This window comes from Astyanax mexicanus, chromosome 17 (assembly GCF_023375975.1).
Source record: "Astyanax mexicanus isolate ESR-SI-001 chromosome 17, AstMex3_surface, whole genome shotgun sequence".
NCBI lineage: Eukaryota > Metazoa > Chordata > Actinopteri > Characiformes > Acestrorhamphidae > Astyanax > Astyanax mexicanus.
This window is the reverse complement of record NC_064424.1, coordinates 46,835,330-46,853,736: the sequence shown is the minus strand read 5'-3', so window position 1 is coordinate 46,853,736 and position 18,407 is coordinate 46,835,330. Positions and strand designations below refer to the sequence as shown.

At 37.4% G+C, this 18,407-nt stretch overlaps 1 protein-coding gene across 2 annotated transcripts in view; it reads right to left on the bottom strand.

Annotated features, from left to right (window-relative positions):
* Positions 1-16,432, bottom strand: part of ctif (CBP80/20-dependent translation initiation factor) — an 81,598-nt gene extending 65,166 nt beyond the window's left edge. Inside the window, exons 1-2 of one of the 2 annotated variants that reach the window (XM_049466357.1) lie at positions 16,254-16,432; positions 19-235 (exon numbers count right to left, since the gene is read on the bottom strand). In XM_049466357.1, coding sequence (XP_049322314.1) covers positions 19-198 — 180 coding nt within the window. In that variant the 5' untranslated portion in view covers positions 199-235; positions 16,254-16,432. The remainder of the gene's footprint in view (positions 1-18; positions 236-16,253) is intronic. The other variant, XM_049466358.1, reaches the window with a different exon arrangement.
* Between the last annotated feature and the right edge of the window lie 1,975 nt (positions 16,433-18,407).

Here is an 18,407-nt window from a genome sequence, read left to right as displayed (position 1 = left end):
GTTATTGAGTGATCTTGCCTGGGAGATTTTGGACTGGGTTTTTTCAGCGTCGGGCTCGTTGTCGTTCTTGTCGCTGAGCAGACCCTGGACCTGGTACTCCAGCACGTAGCTGTCGATGAAGCGCTCCAGCTCCTCGATCTCCTGCGAGCGCGTGCTGCCCGCCTCCGACGACGCCGACGCCACCGAGGAACTCTCCATGTCTGCGGGCGCGGGGCGGGGGAGGGAGGGGTGAGGGCTACAGGAGAGAACAGAAAGAGAAGCTCTGTTAAATCATGAGACGTTAAATCAATAAGAGCTTTCAATAAGGAGAGAATTCAGGTCACAAACTGAACAGCTGAACAGTGTACTGCACTTTACTGTTGCTACTGGATACTCAGCATATCTAAACTCTCTTTTACTGATGTTTTACAGTGCAAACAATGATTACTTTATTCACTTTAATTAATGTTAATCAGTGGAGCGTCTCCCAGGAAATTTTACAGCAATTAATGCTTCCTTCTGCTGATGAGGTACAGATTTCATTTTCCAGCAGGACTTGGCACACTGCCCACACTGCCAAAAGTACCAAATCTTCTTATATAGCACAAACATTTTCTGAGATTTTTGGGTTTTTATTAAACAATTAATTAACTTTTCCATGACAATCACATTTTTGAGATGCACTTGTACTAGGGCTGCTGGCTAAAACTTGCCGATACATCGGTTAAGATACAATATATTGATATATTCTGCAATAATGTGAATAAAAAAAATATACTGTGACTGTTTAAATCAATTAAAAAGTCATATAAAAATTTGAGTTAAAGAAAACATGGATTTTTACCTTTTATGTTCAAATTAGGTAAAGAATACTAAAAGAGCATTTTCTATTTAATATACTTTATGAAAATACACTCTAAATATACTTTCTCTGTATTTCCACAAAATGTATTTTAAAGCAATATGAAATATTAAAAATAGATATAGTGGCATTAAATAATGCTTAAAGTGCACTTTAGTGTAGTGTTTTTTTTTTCCAGTATCACTAATGTGTACACAATATGTTCATCAATACGCAAAGTAGTACATTTACAAAATACTTCAAGTGTATTAAAAATTATATTTAAAAACATACTTAAGTTTGCAGAAGTTGTATGAAAAAAAGCACAATTGAATGCTTTTATGTTTATGTTTTAAATATAGCTTAATTACAATTGAAGTGTAATTAAGTTGCCATAAGTTGTTCCAAAATAGCATATTTAGTATGTATTTAATTTAAGTACATATTTTAATTTAAAAAAGTATGCACTTTTTCATGTTGCGTATACTTTAAAAAAATACACTTAAAATACTTTTCTTTTACAATCATTGTGCTGTTATTGTTATTAATACAGAAGCTAATGTTATTGTGAGTGGTGGAGTTCCACAGGGTTCAATTTTAGGATCTATAAAACTGTAAAAACTGAACTTTCAAGCTTTTATACAGGATCTACCAGGTTAAACACTGGTAGACACACACAGATTTTAGATTTCCATCATTAATACTCTTGTATATGCATTATACGTATTATAATGATTATATATATATCAGTGAAACCGGTTTTACGGTTGGAGAGCCACTGATCTAAATCATTATTAAGGAGCTGTAGGTTCTCATTGTTCTCACATCTCTCCTCCTCTTTCACTGTGGTCTGGTTTCCAGTTCCCTCATTCTCAGTTTAACTTCCACTGGTGCTTCCTTCCCTGCTTCCCTCCTTCCTTCCTCCTCCTCTTCCTCTTTCTCTCACTCCGTCCTGCACTTACTGACTCACCTCTGTATCTCTCGCTCTCTCCTCCTCCTCCTCAGAGAGAGAGAGGGACTGTAATCTCCTGTAAATCACTGCTTGAGTTCAGGCCAAGCAAAGAGGATTTACAACTGGAGCAGCACGGTACCTTACTAACAAACACTGGGGCTTCATCTGCCCTTACAGGTAAACTGGTCTCGCTTCTGTCTACCAGTATAACCAGTACTGCTTTACTTCTTTACGCCCACTTACTCCTAGAGCTGTGTATATGCAAGAACTTGATAATAAGATATGTGTCACAATACAGGGGATTAGGGTTGTGTATTGTTTTAAAATGTACATTGTACCATTGTACCAACACAATACTTTAAATTCGATACCAATACCAAAGCGATACTTTTTTTTTCTTTTTTTCCTAAATTCCCTAAAAAAATTTAATACAAAAAAATTATTTTAAATTATTTTAACGCATTATTTAAAATGCTTAATTTATGTAACGGCTTAAACTATACATCTTTTTCCCTGAGCAAATTATGGGGTGAAATAACGACAACTCTGCATGGTTTAAACACCAGGGTTGGGCGATATGGCCCTAAAATAATTATATAAAATGAGTAATTAGTTTTTAAGGATACTCTTGGTGATATGACAAAACACTGAATTTGAAGAGATTATTTCAACAATACACTACTGCAACATAATGAAAATTCAATTTTTAATTGCATACAATGTGATATGATATGGCACACCACTAACTGAGATATTAAAATATACAAGAATTTGATCAGATTTCTAACAGAAGAAATAAATGATCCAGAATGATCCGTCATGATACTAATAATAATAATTCACTCCAAATATCTCCATATATTCAGGATTAAAGTAAAATAAATGATACTGAACAGATATAATCTGTCTCTAGTAGATATATAATAAAACATAATGAGAACAGTGTGATTTTGTCTAGTTCTAGTGCTGATCCAGAACAGCAGAAAAACAATACAGTATCTCACACTAGTGCGTACACTCGTCACATTGCTGTAAATATTATATAAAATCTTTTTCATGGGAGAACAATGAAGATACAGTGATACAGATACATAGGACATTTTGAGTCAGTGTAAAGTAATCAGTGTACAGATACAGTATGACAGTGTAAATTAGCTGTGCCCACAAATTAACTTAACACACAGATATAAATGTCTAAATCACTGGTTTCACCCTAAATAAAATATCCACATTGTGCCCAAATTTTATTTTCCACTGTATCAAAGTGTCATATCTTCAGTGTTGCTCTATGGAAAGATATAATAAAATATTTACAGAGATGTGAGGGAGATGCTGTGTATACAGGATATGAGCACAGGTTTGGGCTGGAGTGGAGGCGGGGCGTCGGGCTGCTGTATAAATAGAATGGAAGCGTGAAGGTGTGGGGATGGAGGGATGGAGGGATGAGGAGGTGGCGGTGTGTGTCTGGTCTTTGTTGTCTCGGCGCGGTGGTGTGTGAGATCCTCCTCCATGTGGTCGCTCTCAGCCACGTGGTCAAAACGTGCCTCTCTCTCTCCCTCTTTTCCTCCAATCAATCTCTATCTCTCTCTCTCTCTCTCTCTCTCTCTCTTCCTCCACTGCCTCGCTCACTCTGAGAACAGCTGTTCTAACAAAGAGTGGACCCGCCCCGGTCCCTGAGAGAGCCATCCCCACTCTAAACACCACAGCAGCACCAGGACACACATCCACACGCATTCCATACATGCGGCGTGTGTGTGTGTGTGTGTGTGTGTGTGTGTGTGTGTGTGTGTGTGTGTGAGAGACGTTAGACTGTGAGTAGAAATTAAATATTGGCAAAAACTGACGATTATGACGAAATTATGATTCAATATTAATATATCGCAATATTCTGCACAACAACAAAACATCAGAACAGGCCTCTGAAGCTGAACACAGTTCTCCACACCACCTCTAACTGTGATGTCCATCTCTGTGGAGCACAGTCCTGCCAGCAGCACAGAGAAGCACAAGGAGGCCCAGCCCTGCTGACAACTCAGAGTGAGCAGCAGCAGCACAAATCCAAAAACTAATCAACCATCCCTTCAGGGAATTTACCTCTGAACACAGGAACGAACACAGGCACAAACACACACAGAGATAAACACAGAGATGAACACAGACAGCCACGAACACAGCCGAACACACAGCTCATGAACACACAGCTTACGAACACACAGAGACATGAATACAGTCACAGAGACACACACAGAGACAAAGACACACACAGCCTACACACAGCCAGTCACACACACACACACAGCCTAAGGCACACACAGCCTAAACCATACACAGCTAAAGCCATACACAGCTTACGAACACAGCAACACAGACAAACACACAGTCACGGACACACAGTCACGGACACACAGTCACGGACACACAGTCACGGACACACAGTCACGGACACACAGTCAGAGAGAGACACACAAAGGAAGCCACACACAGGCAGCCACACACAGGCAGCCACACACAGACACAGATACACATCGAGGCAGAGAGAGACACACACAGCCACATCCAATAACAGACACACACAGCCTTACAGCGACACAGCCTACACACATTAAACCATGGTAATATAGCGGTTATCGTTATTTTTAACAAAAAAAACTTTATTTGTGGGATGTTTTGGTGAATTGTGACTCATTTCACCAGTGAATCTCACTGAGCCTCTGACTGAAGTGTGGAGTTTATGGACTAACAGTAACGTACACACAGATTATCACCTGTCCGTCAGGGCAGAAAGACTTTTACACACATATAATCCAGCACTCACTCAGTGTTAGGCCACAGTGATCCCCCCCTCAAACACCTGAGTGTGTGCACCAGTAACTGATTACACCGTCTGCTCAATCCCAACCTGGTTAAACTGGAGTGAGGAGCAGATTAAACACAGCTATTCTGGGTCTGCTTCACACTGAGAGAACCCAAACACACAGCGCAAGGATAAACCCGCACACACACACACACACTGGCTAGCATGGCTGGAGCAGTATTAGCATTAGCTGCTAACTGCACTAAGCACCAGCTCTTTCGCCACTCAGAGGTCAGCATTATTGGCCTGTAGTCTGCTGCTAACCCCGGCTAGCACTGCTGGAGCTGTATTAGCATTACCCATTAACCGCAGCACTAGCTCTTTCGCCATTCAGAGGTGAGTATTTTATACTGTAGCCTGCACATTTACCGTGTTAAAACAAGCTAACATGTTAAAACCGCTAGCTAAAATCACCCTGGCTTACTGCTGGAACTCTCAGGATTTCTTAGTGTAGAGCTGTCTTGCGGCATTTACTGTTAGCCTTAGTGGCTAAAGCTAATGCTGCTGCACCCAGCCTTAGTGGAAATCTGGAAATCTAAGCTAACTATAAATAAACTAAAGCACTTTACTCACCAAAATAAACAGTTTTCAGAAGAGAAATCTGTGTAGATTAAGCATGATGAAACTGGCTTTCCATTCGGAAGGTGCTAGAGATTCCCACCACTAATTGGTACAGTAAATATCTACAAAAAGTGTTCCTTAAAGTAGGTTATGTAAGATAAGGAGATGATAGAACCTTCTAAAGAAGTGTAGTTTATACAGACCTTATTAACAAACAGATTATGCTAATGCTGTGGATTTATGAGAGCTGAAAATAGAATCATAAATTATTTCACTTCTAAATCATGAATGGAATATTGTGTTTGGAAATGCTGGGTCAGTAGAAACCATGCCTTTAGGGGGGAATAAAAAGCCACTACACACTCCACACATTCCACTTCCTACATTCCACAGATCTGTGTGTGTGTGTGTGTGTGTGTGTGTGTGTGAGAGAGAGAATGAGAGACAGAGAGAGAGTGTGTATAGTGTTAAATGCTAATAAAAAAAAAGGAAAAAAGATAAATACTAAAATTTTAGTTATTAATCAGCTTCATATTTGATTATTCTGTCAGGGTTTTTTGTTTGGTCTGTGGAGCTGAAATACTGTGAGTCTCTGATTATCAGTTCAGGATCTGTGGCTCCGTCTGCAGAGTGAAAGAATGCTGTAGTAAAATACAGGGCGGCGGTTTAGCTCGTAGCGAAGCCGCTAATCTGACCTTACTCTGAACCAGGCCTCTCTTAGTTAAAAGAACCCCATTTTAAGGGATTCAACATTGTTGTTTTATTCTATAAACTACAGACATGAGAAATGGCTGAAATAACAAAAAAGATGCAGAGCTTTCAGACCTCAAATAATGCAAAGAAAACAAACAAGCTCATATTCATAAAGTTTTAAGAGTTCAGAAATCAATATTTGGTGGAATAACACTAGTTGGTTTTTAATCACAGTTTTTTTTCATGCATCTTGGCATCATGTTCTCCTCCACCAGTCTTACACACTGCTTTTGGATAACTTTATGCTGTTTTACTCCTGGTGCCAGAGGCTTATAAAATTTGGCAAAATCAACGAAACTAATCATTTTTTAATACAGTTTAATGCTGCCTTCATGCATGTAAGAAGTTAAACATTTATGAAAGTATTATGATTATTAGCATTTTATCAGTGGCATAAAATTGTTTGTAATTACAATAACATCTGAGACAGCATATAGTCCAATAAAAATGATCAAATGATCTAGACAGGCCTGGATATGTGCTTCAGTTTGTCAGGGTCTCGGGGGTCTGCTGTTTTATCATAGTGACGTGTTGCTGTGTTGGCGCTTCATGCCAGTATGCCAGCGAGACAGAAATGATGACATCATAAAGGCCTAGGGCTCAGTTCTGATTGATGGTGGCGTTCACAGTCATCACTATGCCAACCGGTTGCCCTGGCAACGCCCTTCACTCTGCTCGCCCAAATGTTGTCATCGGTTTAAATGTTGACAACTCAGCAGTCAGTAAACACGGCGTGAGCATGTGCGTTAGCGCTGGGATTCCTTAGCATAGCTATGAAAGGACATGCACCAATAAATGCATCAACCTTACAATGCTAGTGATTGGGGCACAGTGCTAAACACGCAAAGCAATTACTAATTTTACACCATTAACATTCTGAAAGTAGCTCCACACTTCACACTTCTCCACACAGTAACTGGAGTCCCCTCTCGAGAGTGCATCTTTTAGCTGATATATTGAGTAGCTATTAGCACAGCAACACAGCACAGTTAAATAAAAGTGGGAAAAACTAGAAATAAAATGATAAAAAAATAATAAAATTCTGAATCAGGGTTTATACATGTTTTAACCAATAAATTTCCATGATTTTTTTTTTTCATGACTTTTTTTTGCCTTCAAGACAAATTTTCATGACCATGTGATTTTTTAATCAATCTAAAACTATAATTAAAACTGACTATAGTAGGTCTAAAATAAATTAGATAAAATGATGACACAATCTTACTGCATCAACTCTTAGCTGATGGATGTATTTGTAGCTCAAAATAGATTTTCTACATCGACAAACTGAAACACAAAAATACAAAAAAATTGTAGACCAAATTTTCATGACTTTTACAAAACTTTCTGGGTATTTTTATTTTTCCAAAACTTATTCTTGCCTAGAAATTATTGCTTTTTTTAAATTCCATGATTTTTCCAGGTTTTTAATGACTGTAGTATTATATAAATAGTGGTGGGTTCTGGGTTTGGTGGCTCGATGGGGCTGCTTGGGTTTGATTGGTGGATGTTTGGGGAGATGGATGGTGCTGGTGGGCTGAGGAGGCTTTTGACACTGAACTCAACAACAGGGCCATTGTTTCTCCAGTGTTGTAATAATGCCGCTTTAGGGCAGGGATGTGAGGGACTGGTGAATGGGCGCTGTGCCCCTCGCTGGCCTACATGCTACATTCTGCTGTGCTGCACTAGTGTAGCACAATACCCATCGACACGTTCACACTACAACATCGTGCAGATGTGTGCATACAACTTAGTGTTTACCACCTAAAAAAGGAGTTTACAGACACAGCAAATTCTAGTTTTTGGAATAAACTCCCTGAGAGTTAATATACCAACTATATATATATATATATATATATATATATATATATGCATGCATGCATGACCATCGAATATTGAATACACTCTATAACAAAGTTCAAGTAACTTTTAACTCTGTTCAGGAGTTAAATCTAAAGAGTTTATCTAATCTAGAGTAAAATACAGCTCTCAGCTGCTAGAGTTAATTTTACCATAAACTCAACACTTCACAGTGTTAACAAATAATGCAAAAAAATTGTGTTATTAAACTATTATTAATATTATTAAAACATTGGAATATTTTTAAATCCTGGAACGTTTAGGAGTAAAAAAAGACAACAAAAAGCATCATTACTGATTGCAATAACATTTTCATACTCAACAACAAGTGTATGCCAGTGCATATTTTTTCAATGCATGGCAACTTTAATCCTGCATTGCAGTTCTCAGTGCATTACCAGCACAGCCAACAACACAACAGCTAGGCAAACAACCATTATATAAAATATAATGAAATACCCCATGAAAGGAAGCCCTGGTGGGTAAGACTACACACTGATGGTAAGCTAACCAACATACACACACATACACACACATATACACACACATACATACACACACATACACACACATACACACACATACACACACATACACACAATCGTAAAACACCCAAACACTAAAAAAAGCATTGGCGTGTGTCCACGTGCACGTGCATGCGAACACCAGCACATCCAGTTCACACACAATGTCAGGAATGCCATTCAGAGCTCTGCCAGTCTCTCCTCTGTCTGGGTGGGTTAACTGCTCCAAAACAGCACCACCCGTTACTACAGATCAGCCCAGCCCTCTCAGTTTATCACCAGAAACAACAACAGTCCCAAACTGGGAAGATTTAGCTCTTAGTTAAAAACCGAGAGGAAGAGGAGTTAACTGAATATAAGTAGTTATAAAACACGGCCCAGAATATACCCAGCATGAGAACGATCACGTAATAGGATTTCACAAAGACCAGCGTAGAACAATGAAACAGGTTCACACGCTGCAGCCGTAAACTCTGAGACAGATTAATAGACTGTAATACCTCACCTTCAGTTCACTCACCATTCAGAGGGGAACTGTGGTAAATCCCTGCAAGAACAACAATCAAACCATTCACTCGGCCTTACAGAGGAGGAAAACATTCAATATTCTTCAAATAAACGAGCCATTCTCAAACCATTCACAATTTAGAATTAGCTTTAGTTGTTATTAGTAGGGTTACAACTGATTAACCTGTTCATTCTTTTTTTCAATTAGTCAACGATTATTTCTAGTTTCTCAGGGGGGCGTCTGTGAAAAATATTTCACACTTTTACTCAGTGATAAAACTCCTGCATCCAGACTGCAACTGAAAAAACAGGAGGACCAGTGAGTTTTTAGCTTTTCTCTCGGTCACATGACATCACAGCGTTCAGTACCTCCTCCATTTCCACTCGCTGTTGTGTTTTTAACGTGGATCTTCAAGGAAACGTGTGCTCGAATTGTAATTACTGTGCGTAGCAGTGGACAAATAGTTAGTTTATCAAACAATATTTTATCGAGACTCAAGAGTATTAGCATTAGCCACTAACCTGGCGTTCAGAGGTGAGTATTATCAGCCTGTAGCCTGCTGCTAACTCTGGCTAGCACTGCTGGAGCAGCATTAGCAGAAGCCCCTAACCACAGCGCTAAGTGGTGAGTATACTGGACTGTAGTCTGTGTGTTTACCGTGATAAAACAAGCTATGTGTGATGAACCGCTAGCTAATATCGCCCTGGTTTACCAGAACACTCAGGGTTCGTCAGTGTGGCTGTCTCAGGCAGCATTAACCTTAGTGGAAATCTAGAAATATTAGCACTTTACTAACCCAAATAGAAGAGAAATTTATGTAGATTAACATCCAGCACTAATTTCACTTTAAAAGAAAATATTTTTTTTTAAGAATTACAGTTTTGTTTACTTAGCATAACATAGCTTTACTTAACTTAGTTACCCCCCGACCACCATCCAGCAGAGAGATCTGCTGAATTAGAAAGGAAACATGGCGACACCCCTATTCCTTACTAGGGTCACTTACTGCACCATATATATGAAAAGAGATCAGAAAATAGATGCTTATTGATTAATGAGCCTTATAATCCAGTGCGCCTTATAGTGTTAAAAATACGGTAATCACAGCGCAGCTATTGTACCGTGCTCTTCTAGGAGTTACCCAGAATGCTAATACAGCGCTGTGTGTTTAGCTGTGGGCTGTGACTTTCAGCAAGGACAAGCTGCATCACACACACACACACACACACAGAGCACAATTACCATCACCCCTCCAACCCCCCACTACAGCCCTGCCTTCAGCCCTGCCTCCAATCAACCCTGCAGAGCCAACCTATCAATACCTCAGGAAACACTAGATACCTACACACACACACACACACACACACACACACACTTACAGCAGTCTCAGCGTTCCTCTCTACTCAAGCACAACACACTGAAGGACTGCAGAACATCTGCAAAAAACCTTCTTAACTCAGGAATGATGGAGCTCCATCCAGTACTTTGCATGGGTTGAGTTGGAGAGTTAGGCCCAATCCCATTCACCCATTCGCCCTACTACTAAGCCCTAGCCCTAGATGTGTAGGGGGAAGTGTTGGGGCGACATAATCCTTTAAACTGAGATTTTTCAGAGGAAAACTTCAAACAGAGGGATACAAGAATCACTGGCAAGATGGTGCAGCAAAAGAGACCAAAGAAACTTACAAATTTGTGTATTTTCTATAAAAAAAATAACAATAACCAATAAATAACCACAGTTTAATGTATAGAGTCAATGTTTTATGGCATTTTTTTCATAACAATCATTAGAACATTGCCAACAGTTCATCTCAGTGTCTATCTAGCTAGCTAGCTAACTTTCCAGTTCCACCTTAAGTAGTGCAACAGACAGCAGAGGCTGCAGCATTTAAGGTGGAATGGAAAAACAATATAAAATAAAAGAGAATAAAGACTAATTTCAGCTCTCCATCAAAAAGGAATTAAGGAATGGACGATAATAATGAATTGCTGTAATAAAATAAGAATAAAAAAGTTATTATATTAATTTATTTATCCCACCCATTCCGCTGCTACTCAACTGTATATCCCCCAATACTAGTGATACCACAACACCAGGATGGTGACAACTAGCACACGCCTCTTCTGACACATGTGTAGTCAGACTCCTCTTTTCAAATTGCAGAGTAGCAACACACAAGCAACACACTTGAGGAAAAAAAAGCGCAGTGACTCAGTTCTGATACACCGGCTCACAGACGCATCCTTGTGCTGATCCACATCACCCTATGAGTGATGAGGGGGAAAAAGAGAGCGCCATCTACTGTATTGTAACCACCCAGAGACAGCAAGGACAACTGTGCTCTCTCAGGGCTCCAGCAGCTAAAGGCAAGCTGTATGACGGGGATTCGAACAGAGAGTGATCTCTTGATCACAGTGGCAGTGGTTTAGTCGGCTGGACTACATGTAATAAATTTACACTTAAACTTTATATTAATTTCTAGTGATTTTTTGCAGTGAGTGGCGTCTTAACTGTTAGTGGGTAAACACAGCTTAAGACATCTGATCATCTGTAGATCTGGAACACTGGTTAAACCTGACCTACCACCTAACACAGCACCAGTACTTCAACACACACACACAGCAAATCCTAGCAGTGCCTAAATGATTTAAACAGCCTGCTTTCCTCTACACATGCTCATAAATACACTTTTCTAACAAAAGTATTGGTACAGATTTCCTGAAATCAGGGGTTTTATCTTGGTGTCAAATGATATATAAAAAGCTTTTAATATGTTAAGCTGTTAAAGAAAATACAATTATATTAATATTATTAGTGTCAATTCTATAATTCTCAAAAAACTGTATAAAGCACAACAATATTCTGTGATTAATCATAATTAAAATTATTAAAATGCTGGTACTGGCAAACAGCCTTTTTTTTAAAGAGAGTTATGGGAGGAAGCTGGAGAAAAAAATGGTAAAATTGTTAACTTGCATTACAAATTAATGTGTGGAAGATTTTCTTTTTGAATGCATTGAGATTAAGTTGCACCCATTGCTGACAAAGATGTGCAAATGCACACATATAACTTATCTAGTCTTTGTAGATAAAGTAACATGAATCTATTGGCACCATGCCTCTATAGCCAATGCCATATATATATATATATATATATATATATATATGTCAATCTTCATTAATTGCACATTGCACCAGTAGGAGCAGAGTGTGAAGTTTCAATTAGCAGGGTAAGAGCACAGTTCTGCTCTAAATATTACAATGCACACAACATTATGGGAGACATACCAGAGTTCAAAAGAGGACAAATTGTTGGTGCACGTCTTGCTGGAGCATCTGTGACCAAGACAGCAAGTCTTTGTGATGCATCAAGAGCCACGGTATCCAGGGTAATGTCAGCATACCACCAAGAAGGACCAACCACATCCAACAGGATTAACTGTGGACGCTGTAAGAGGAAGCTGTCTGAAAGGGATGTTCGGGTGCTGACCCGGATTGTATCCAAAAAACATAAAACCACGGCTGGTCAAATCACGAGGGGTACAGGTGACTCTACTTCATAAAGCTGACTGAGAAAATCCAGCAGAGATGTGCAAAACTGATCACTGAAATAAGAGGAGCTACTTTGAAAAATGTAAAATATAAAACATATTCTGGTTTGTTTACCACGTTTTTGTTTAGTAAATAATTCCATATGTTTTTCTTCAAAGTTTGGATGAGTTTAATATTAATCTACAATGCAAAACATTTTAAAATAATGAAAAAAAAAAAAACACTGAATTTAAGGTGCCAGGCATCATCATCTCTCTAGTAAGGCCACGACATCCACCTTATTTCTTCCCCTCTCAGTTCAGTCAGGCTGCAAATGAACCAAGACTCCATTCAGTTCAGTGGAGATCAGCAATCTGCACACTTAACCCGAGGGCAAAGAGCTAGACTCTGCTTTACAGACACACACACACACACACACACACATAGACTTATAGTATGAATAGAAACAGTATAGAAAATTAAACAGGTTTATATTTTGTATTTTATATATGAGTCATTTTTTAAATACTGTACCTTTTGGCCCTCAAAACCTTATTTATTTTAATTATTTAAGATTTTACATTCTTTTGACTATTTATCATATATTTTTAGACTTAAGACTACACAGACATAATATTTTAATTACTTTATTTTTTATCTTTTGTTTCCTGTAAACATTTTAATTACCATGATATTTTGCCAATATGATCAGAATAAGGTGAAATCTATAATTAGCTCTGCAGGCAGTACTATTCTATTACTACATTCACATTACCAGGCTGAAGTGACTCAAATCTGATTTTTTGCTCAATGTGGCTCAGATCTGTTTTTTTATGGCTGTGTGAACGTGCCAAATCTGATTCATTCAAATCAGATTTGAGTAACTTTCATATGTGGTCCTAAATCAGATATGTATCTGATTCACGAAAATGCGACATGAATGTGAACGGTCAAATCTGAATTTATGCATCTTGCTGCTTTTACACATTAGCATTAGCATTGGGGCTATGTGCTTGTCTCTCGTACCCACACTGTATTTCTTGGTGCAGCTGCAAAAAAAAACAGCAAAAGCAAACTGTCCTTTTTTTTTCACCTCCTGGACCTGAGCATGAACTTAAGAGCAGCTGTTTCCTGTTTCTTCACTCCAGCAAAAGATGCTCCACATATGAGCTGCTAACTCTACATCCATTTCCTTTTATAAAGCTACGAGTCTCTCCTCTCTCTAATATGAGGGTTTTTGTTGTTGGTGAAGAAGGAGGCGTTTATACAGGTATCAATGTGCAGCATGTGAGACGATTCAGGGACAGATTCTGTGTTCACATTACACACAGATACAGATCACTTACATTTACAGTGAATGTGAACCGACAAGATACACAAATCTGATCTGAGCAGCTTTTATTAGATATACTGTATATATGAACTATTTGAACATGTACTGAATGTTAACCTGACTGCAGAGCAGAGCTGAGCTGAGGGCACTGCAGCTTTAAATTAAATCATGTGCTGGAACACCCGCCCCTGTCTCAACGTGGCCGAGACTGGAGCTCAGCCAACCTCTCAACATCTGTAAAGCTCATCCCCTGTTAGCATTTTAGCCAGACATGCTAACATGCCGAGCTCTGGAGCCGGTCAACAAAGATGACGCAACAGTGCTGAGCTCCAGTCCTTCATAAAGCATGCACTGCACACTTTACAGCCTCACATGACCCACATTATTATTACTACTGCTAATACTGCAGCCAGATCCAGCAGAAAAACATAATGCTCTGTATACTCTAGAAAAGAGAGAACCTCACATTTTAATACCATAATAATATTTTAAAATGAACTGCTACCCTGCATTTTAGCTAATTTATCTCAAACTAAAACCCCAACTTTGGTTTGATAATCTTTAGGGATGCATGATGATACTGGAATTATATCAGTATCAGGCTTAATCAGCATTGGTCATGGTGTATTTATTGTATGCCGAAAAAGGATTAATGTCAAAAGATTTTTTTTTTTACCTGTTAAAAAATAGTATTTAAAGCAGTGAACAGTCTATGTAAGGATCTGTTAGCCAAAAAAAATGAAAAAAAAAAAAAATTAAGAGAAAACTTTTCAATTTTATTGTTTGCATAAGTTGGTAGAAAGCTAAAATGTAATGCAAATAAATGTAACATTTGTTTGTTAAGTTAGACCAAAAAGTATAGTATCTCTGTAAATTATAAATGTGTTTATTGGCATTGGAAGATATGGACATGTATAATATCGGTTAGCAGTTATCGGCATCAGCAAGAATTTCCACATTCCCTCTGTGCAACCCTATTAATCATTATTATTATAATCATTAGTACTATTATAACACACTAAATAAATGTGTGCATTGACAAGAACATATATATATATATATATATATATATATATATATATATATATATATATATATATCACAACGCAACAAGCTATAAATTAATATATTGCAATATACTGAATTGTATATTAGGAGTGTGTCATATCGTATCGTACACAATCATATCGCCAACATTTATATCTGTCCAGTATGATTTATTTTACTTTAATTTTGGACATATGGAGATATTTGGATAATTTACTTTTGTTATAAATCTGATAATATTCTTGTATTTTTTTTAAGATCTCAGTTAGGGGTATGCTGTTTCATATCGTATGCAATAATAAAATTACATTTTCATTTCGTTTCAGTAGTGTATTCTTAAAATATGTATATATTTTATTCAGTGTTTTGTCATATCACCAAAAGTATCGTTATCGTGAAAATATCATGAAATATCGTGATATTATTTAAGGGTCATATCACTCATCCCTACACAACACACGGCCAAAATAAATCAACCACTTAATCATTCAACTGATCAATCAATCAATCAATCAGGACAACAATGCAGCGCAATTCAAGTCAATGGCCAAACAGAGATTACTGATTGATTAATGATAAAAAGCAGCCAGCCAGATGAGTGAAGCTAACTAGTTAGCCTAACGTGGAGAATTAAGCCTAACTACCTTATTTAAGTAGTTAAATACAGCTCTGGAAAAAATTAAGAGACCACTTAAGTTTTTAAATAAATTTATCTGATTTTGCTATTTATAGGTTTATGTTTGAGTAAAATGAACATTATTGTTTTATTCTATAAACTACAGACAACATTTCTCCCAAATTCCAAATAAAAATATTCAATATCAATTAGAGCATTCATTTGCAGAAAATGTGAATTGACTGAAATTACTAAAGAAATCATATTCATAAAGTTTTAAGAGTTCAGAAATAAATATTTGGTGGAATAACCCTGGTTGGTTTTTAATCACAGTTTTTTTTTTCATGCATCTTGGCATCATGTTCTCCTCCTCCACCAGTCTTACACACTGCTTTTGGATAACTTTATGCTGCTTTACTCCTGGTGCAAAAAATTAAGCCGTTCAGTTTGGTGGTTTGATGGTTTGTGTTCATCCATCTTCCTCTTGATTATATTCCAGACGTTTTTAATTAGTTAATTAAGTTAAATAGTTAGTTAATTAGCTAACGTTACTTAACTCTCGCTAAACCCAAACTAGCTAAGCTAACTAGCTTAACTATTGTAGTTACAGCAGATTCTACACAACAGACACGTTGTCAACAGGTTTACAGCACTAACAGAAGCAGCTCAGTGCTGATATTTATATTTTAGACTCTTCTTTTACACGCTGGTGAAGAATTTAAGTGTTTTTAAGGCGGAATAAGGCGAGTTTTAGCTGTAAACAGTGTGAGAGAGGCTCAGTAAAGCTACAGCTACACTGATGGTTCCTGACAGCGGCAGTAGCAGCGGCGGCGGCGGCTCACTGTTTACAGAGCGACCCGCTCACATAAGGGCAGAAACGCGGCCGAACTCACCCGAACTGCGGACTCAGGCTGGCGGGGGGATCCGGGCGGCCTCCGCGCGTTAAATCCGCCGGGTCATGGGTGCGCTGGCGGGGTCTGCGGGCCGGGGGACCCGGGTGTGTGTGTGGGTGGAGGGCGGTGAGGGGAAAAGCTCCGGTTGCGTTACTCAGACACGACCCGGGAGAGGAGAATGCAGGGAGTGTGACGTCACGGCTCCACTCAGGAATACTGGGAAATGTAGTCGGAGAGCGGTTTCAGCACGAGGCACCGGAAGTTCCCTAAGAGCCCGTATGTGTCTTTATTTTAAGATACAAATCATTTTTACATAGTATGCCATTAATATGATATAAGATACTTTAAGTCCTTTTTAATTTGTTATTTTCTGATACTGAGTTATTATTTTGAGATACTAAGTCGTTATTTTGTATTTAATTCATAATAACTATTTAATTAATGTTTTTACTATAGGTTTACTAGATACTGTGGTATTTTAAGATATTCAGTTATTATTTTGAGATATTCAATCGTTTATATCAGTATAATGAGTCTTTCATATTGCAGCGTATTGTTTGCATTTCATACAAACACATTGTAATAACACGTAATTACTCAATATTTTTTTCTGAATTAACAAATATAGAGTAAAGTTAAAATTCAATTTAAATAACTTTTTTTACATTATGTACAGTTTTTATTGTTGTGTTTTTTTGTTGTTTGATAATTCTATTGCGAGGTAAAATAAATGTACATTAATTATCCAAAACCTAACTTGGAGGGTTATGCATCTAAGACACTGTATAACACAAATGTTATATGTAACACATATACTATCAGTATACTCATGGTAGTAACAGATTGCAGTTTATATGGCTACAAAATACATAATGTATATATATATATATATATATATATATATATATATATATTTTTTTTTTTTTTTTTTTCAATTTCGCCGTAAATACGTTATTAGTAATAATATTACTGCATTATTTGTGATGCTATGAGCTTCATCAATAAATCACTGGCGTGTTTATAAAGGAATATTTTATATTTCTTAATTTATTTGAAAGTTTGCTGATGTGTGGCGCCGCCTGCTGGTTACATCGACATACTGCCGCATCAGCCTCTGTCCATCGTTTCCACTGCCCCCTTCTGGTCACAACAACACATGGCAACAGAAAAATAATTACTGTTTTATGTTTTATGTACATACAGCTCTGAAGAAAATAAGAGAGCACTTAAAAATAATGAGTTTCTTTTTAATTTTATCAAATTTAAAACCTCTGGAATATAATCAAGAGGAAGATGGATGATCACAAACCATCAAACCACCAAACTGAACTGCTTGATTTTTTGCACCAGGAGTAAAGCAGCGTAAAGTTATCCAAAAGCAGTGTGTAAGACTGGTGGAGGAGAACATGATGACAAGATGCATGAAAAAAAAACTGGGATTAAAAACCATTTGGATTATTCAACCAAATATTGATTATTTCTGAACTCTTAAACTTTATGAATATGAACTTGTTGTTTTCTTTGCATTAAGTGAGGTCTGAAAGTTCTGCATCTTTTTTGTTATTTCAGCCATTTCTCATTTTCTGTAAATAAATGCTCTAAATGAGAATATTTTTATTTGTAATTTGGGAGAAATGTTGTCTGTAGTTTATAGAATAAAACAACAATGTTCATTTTACTCAAACATAAACCTATAAATAGCAAAATCAGAGAAAAAAAAGAAATCAAAGAAAACAAGTTCATATTCATCAAGTTTTAAGAGTTCAGAAATCAATATTTGGTGAAATTACCCTGGTTGGTTTTTAATCACAGTTTTTTTTTAATGCATCTTGGCATCATGTTCTCCTCCACCAGTCTTACACACTGCTTTTGGATAACTTTATGCTGCTTTACTCCTGGTGTAAAAATTCAAGCAGTTCAGTTTGGTGGTTTGATGGTTTGTGATCATCCATCTTCCTCTTGATTATATTCCAGAGGTTTATAATTTGGTAAAATCAATAAAACTCATTTTTTACAGAGCTGTATGTCCCTATGTTTGTTCCACGTTGTTTAATGAATAAAGTTACTTTAAGTTACACTCAAATTACTGACATTAGAGACAGTTATTCCAATAAAAGCAGGATAAACTTTTTTAATACCTTAGTTTTAGAAGAA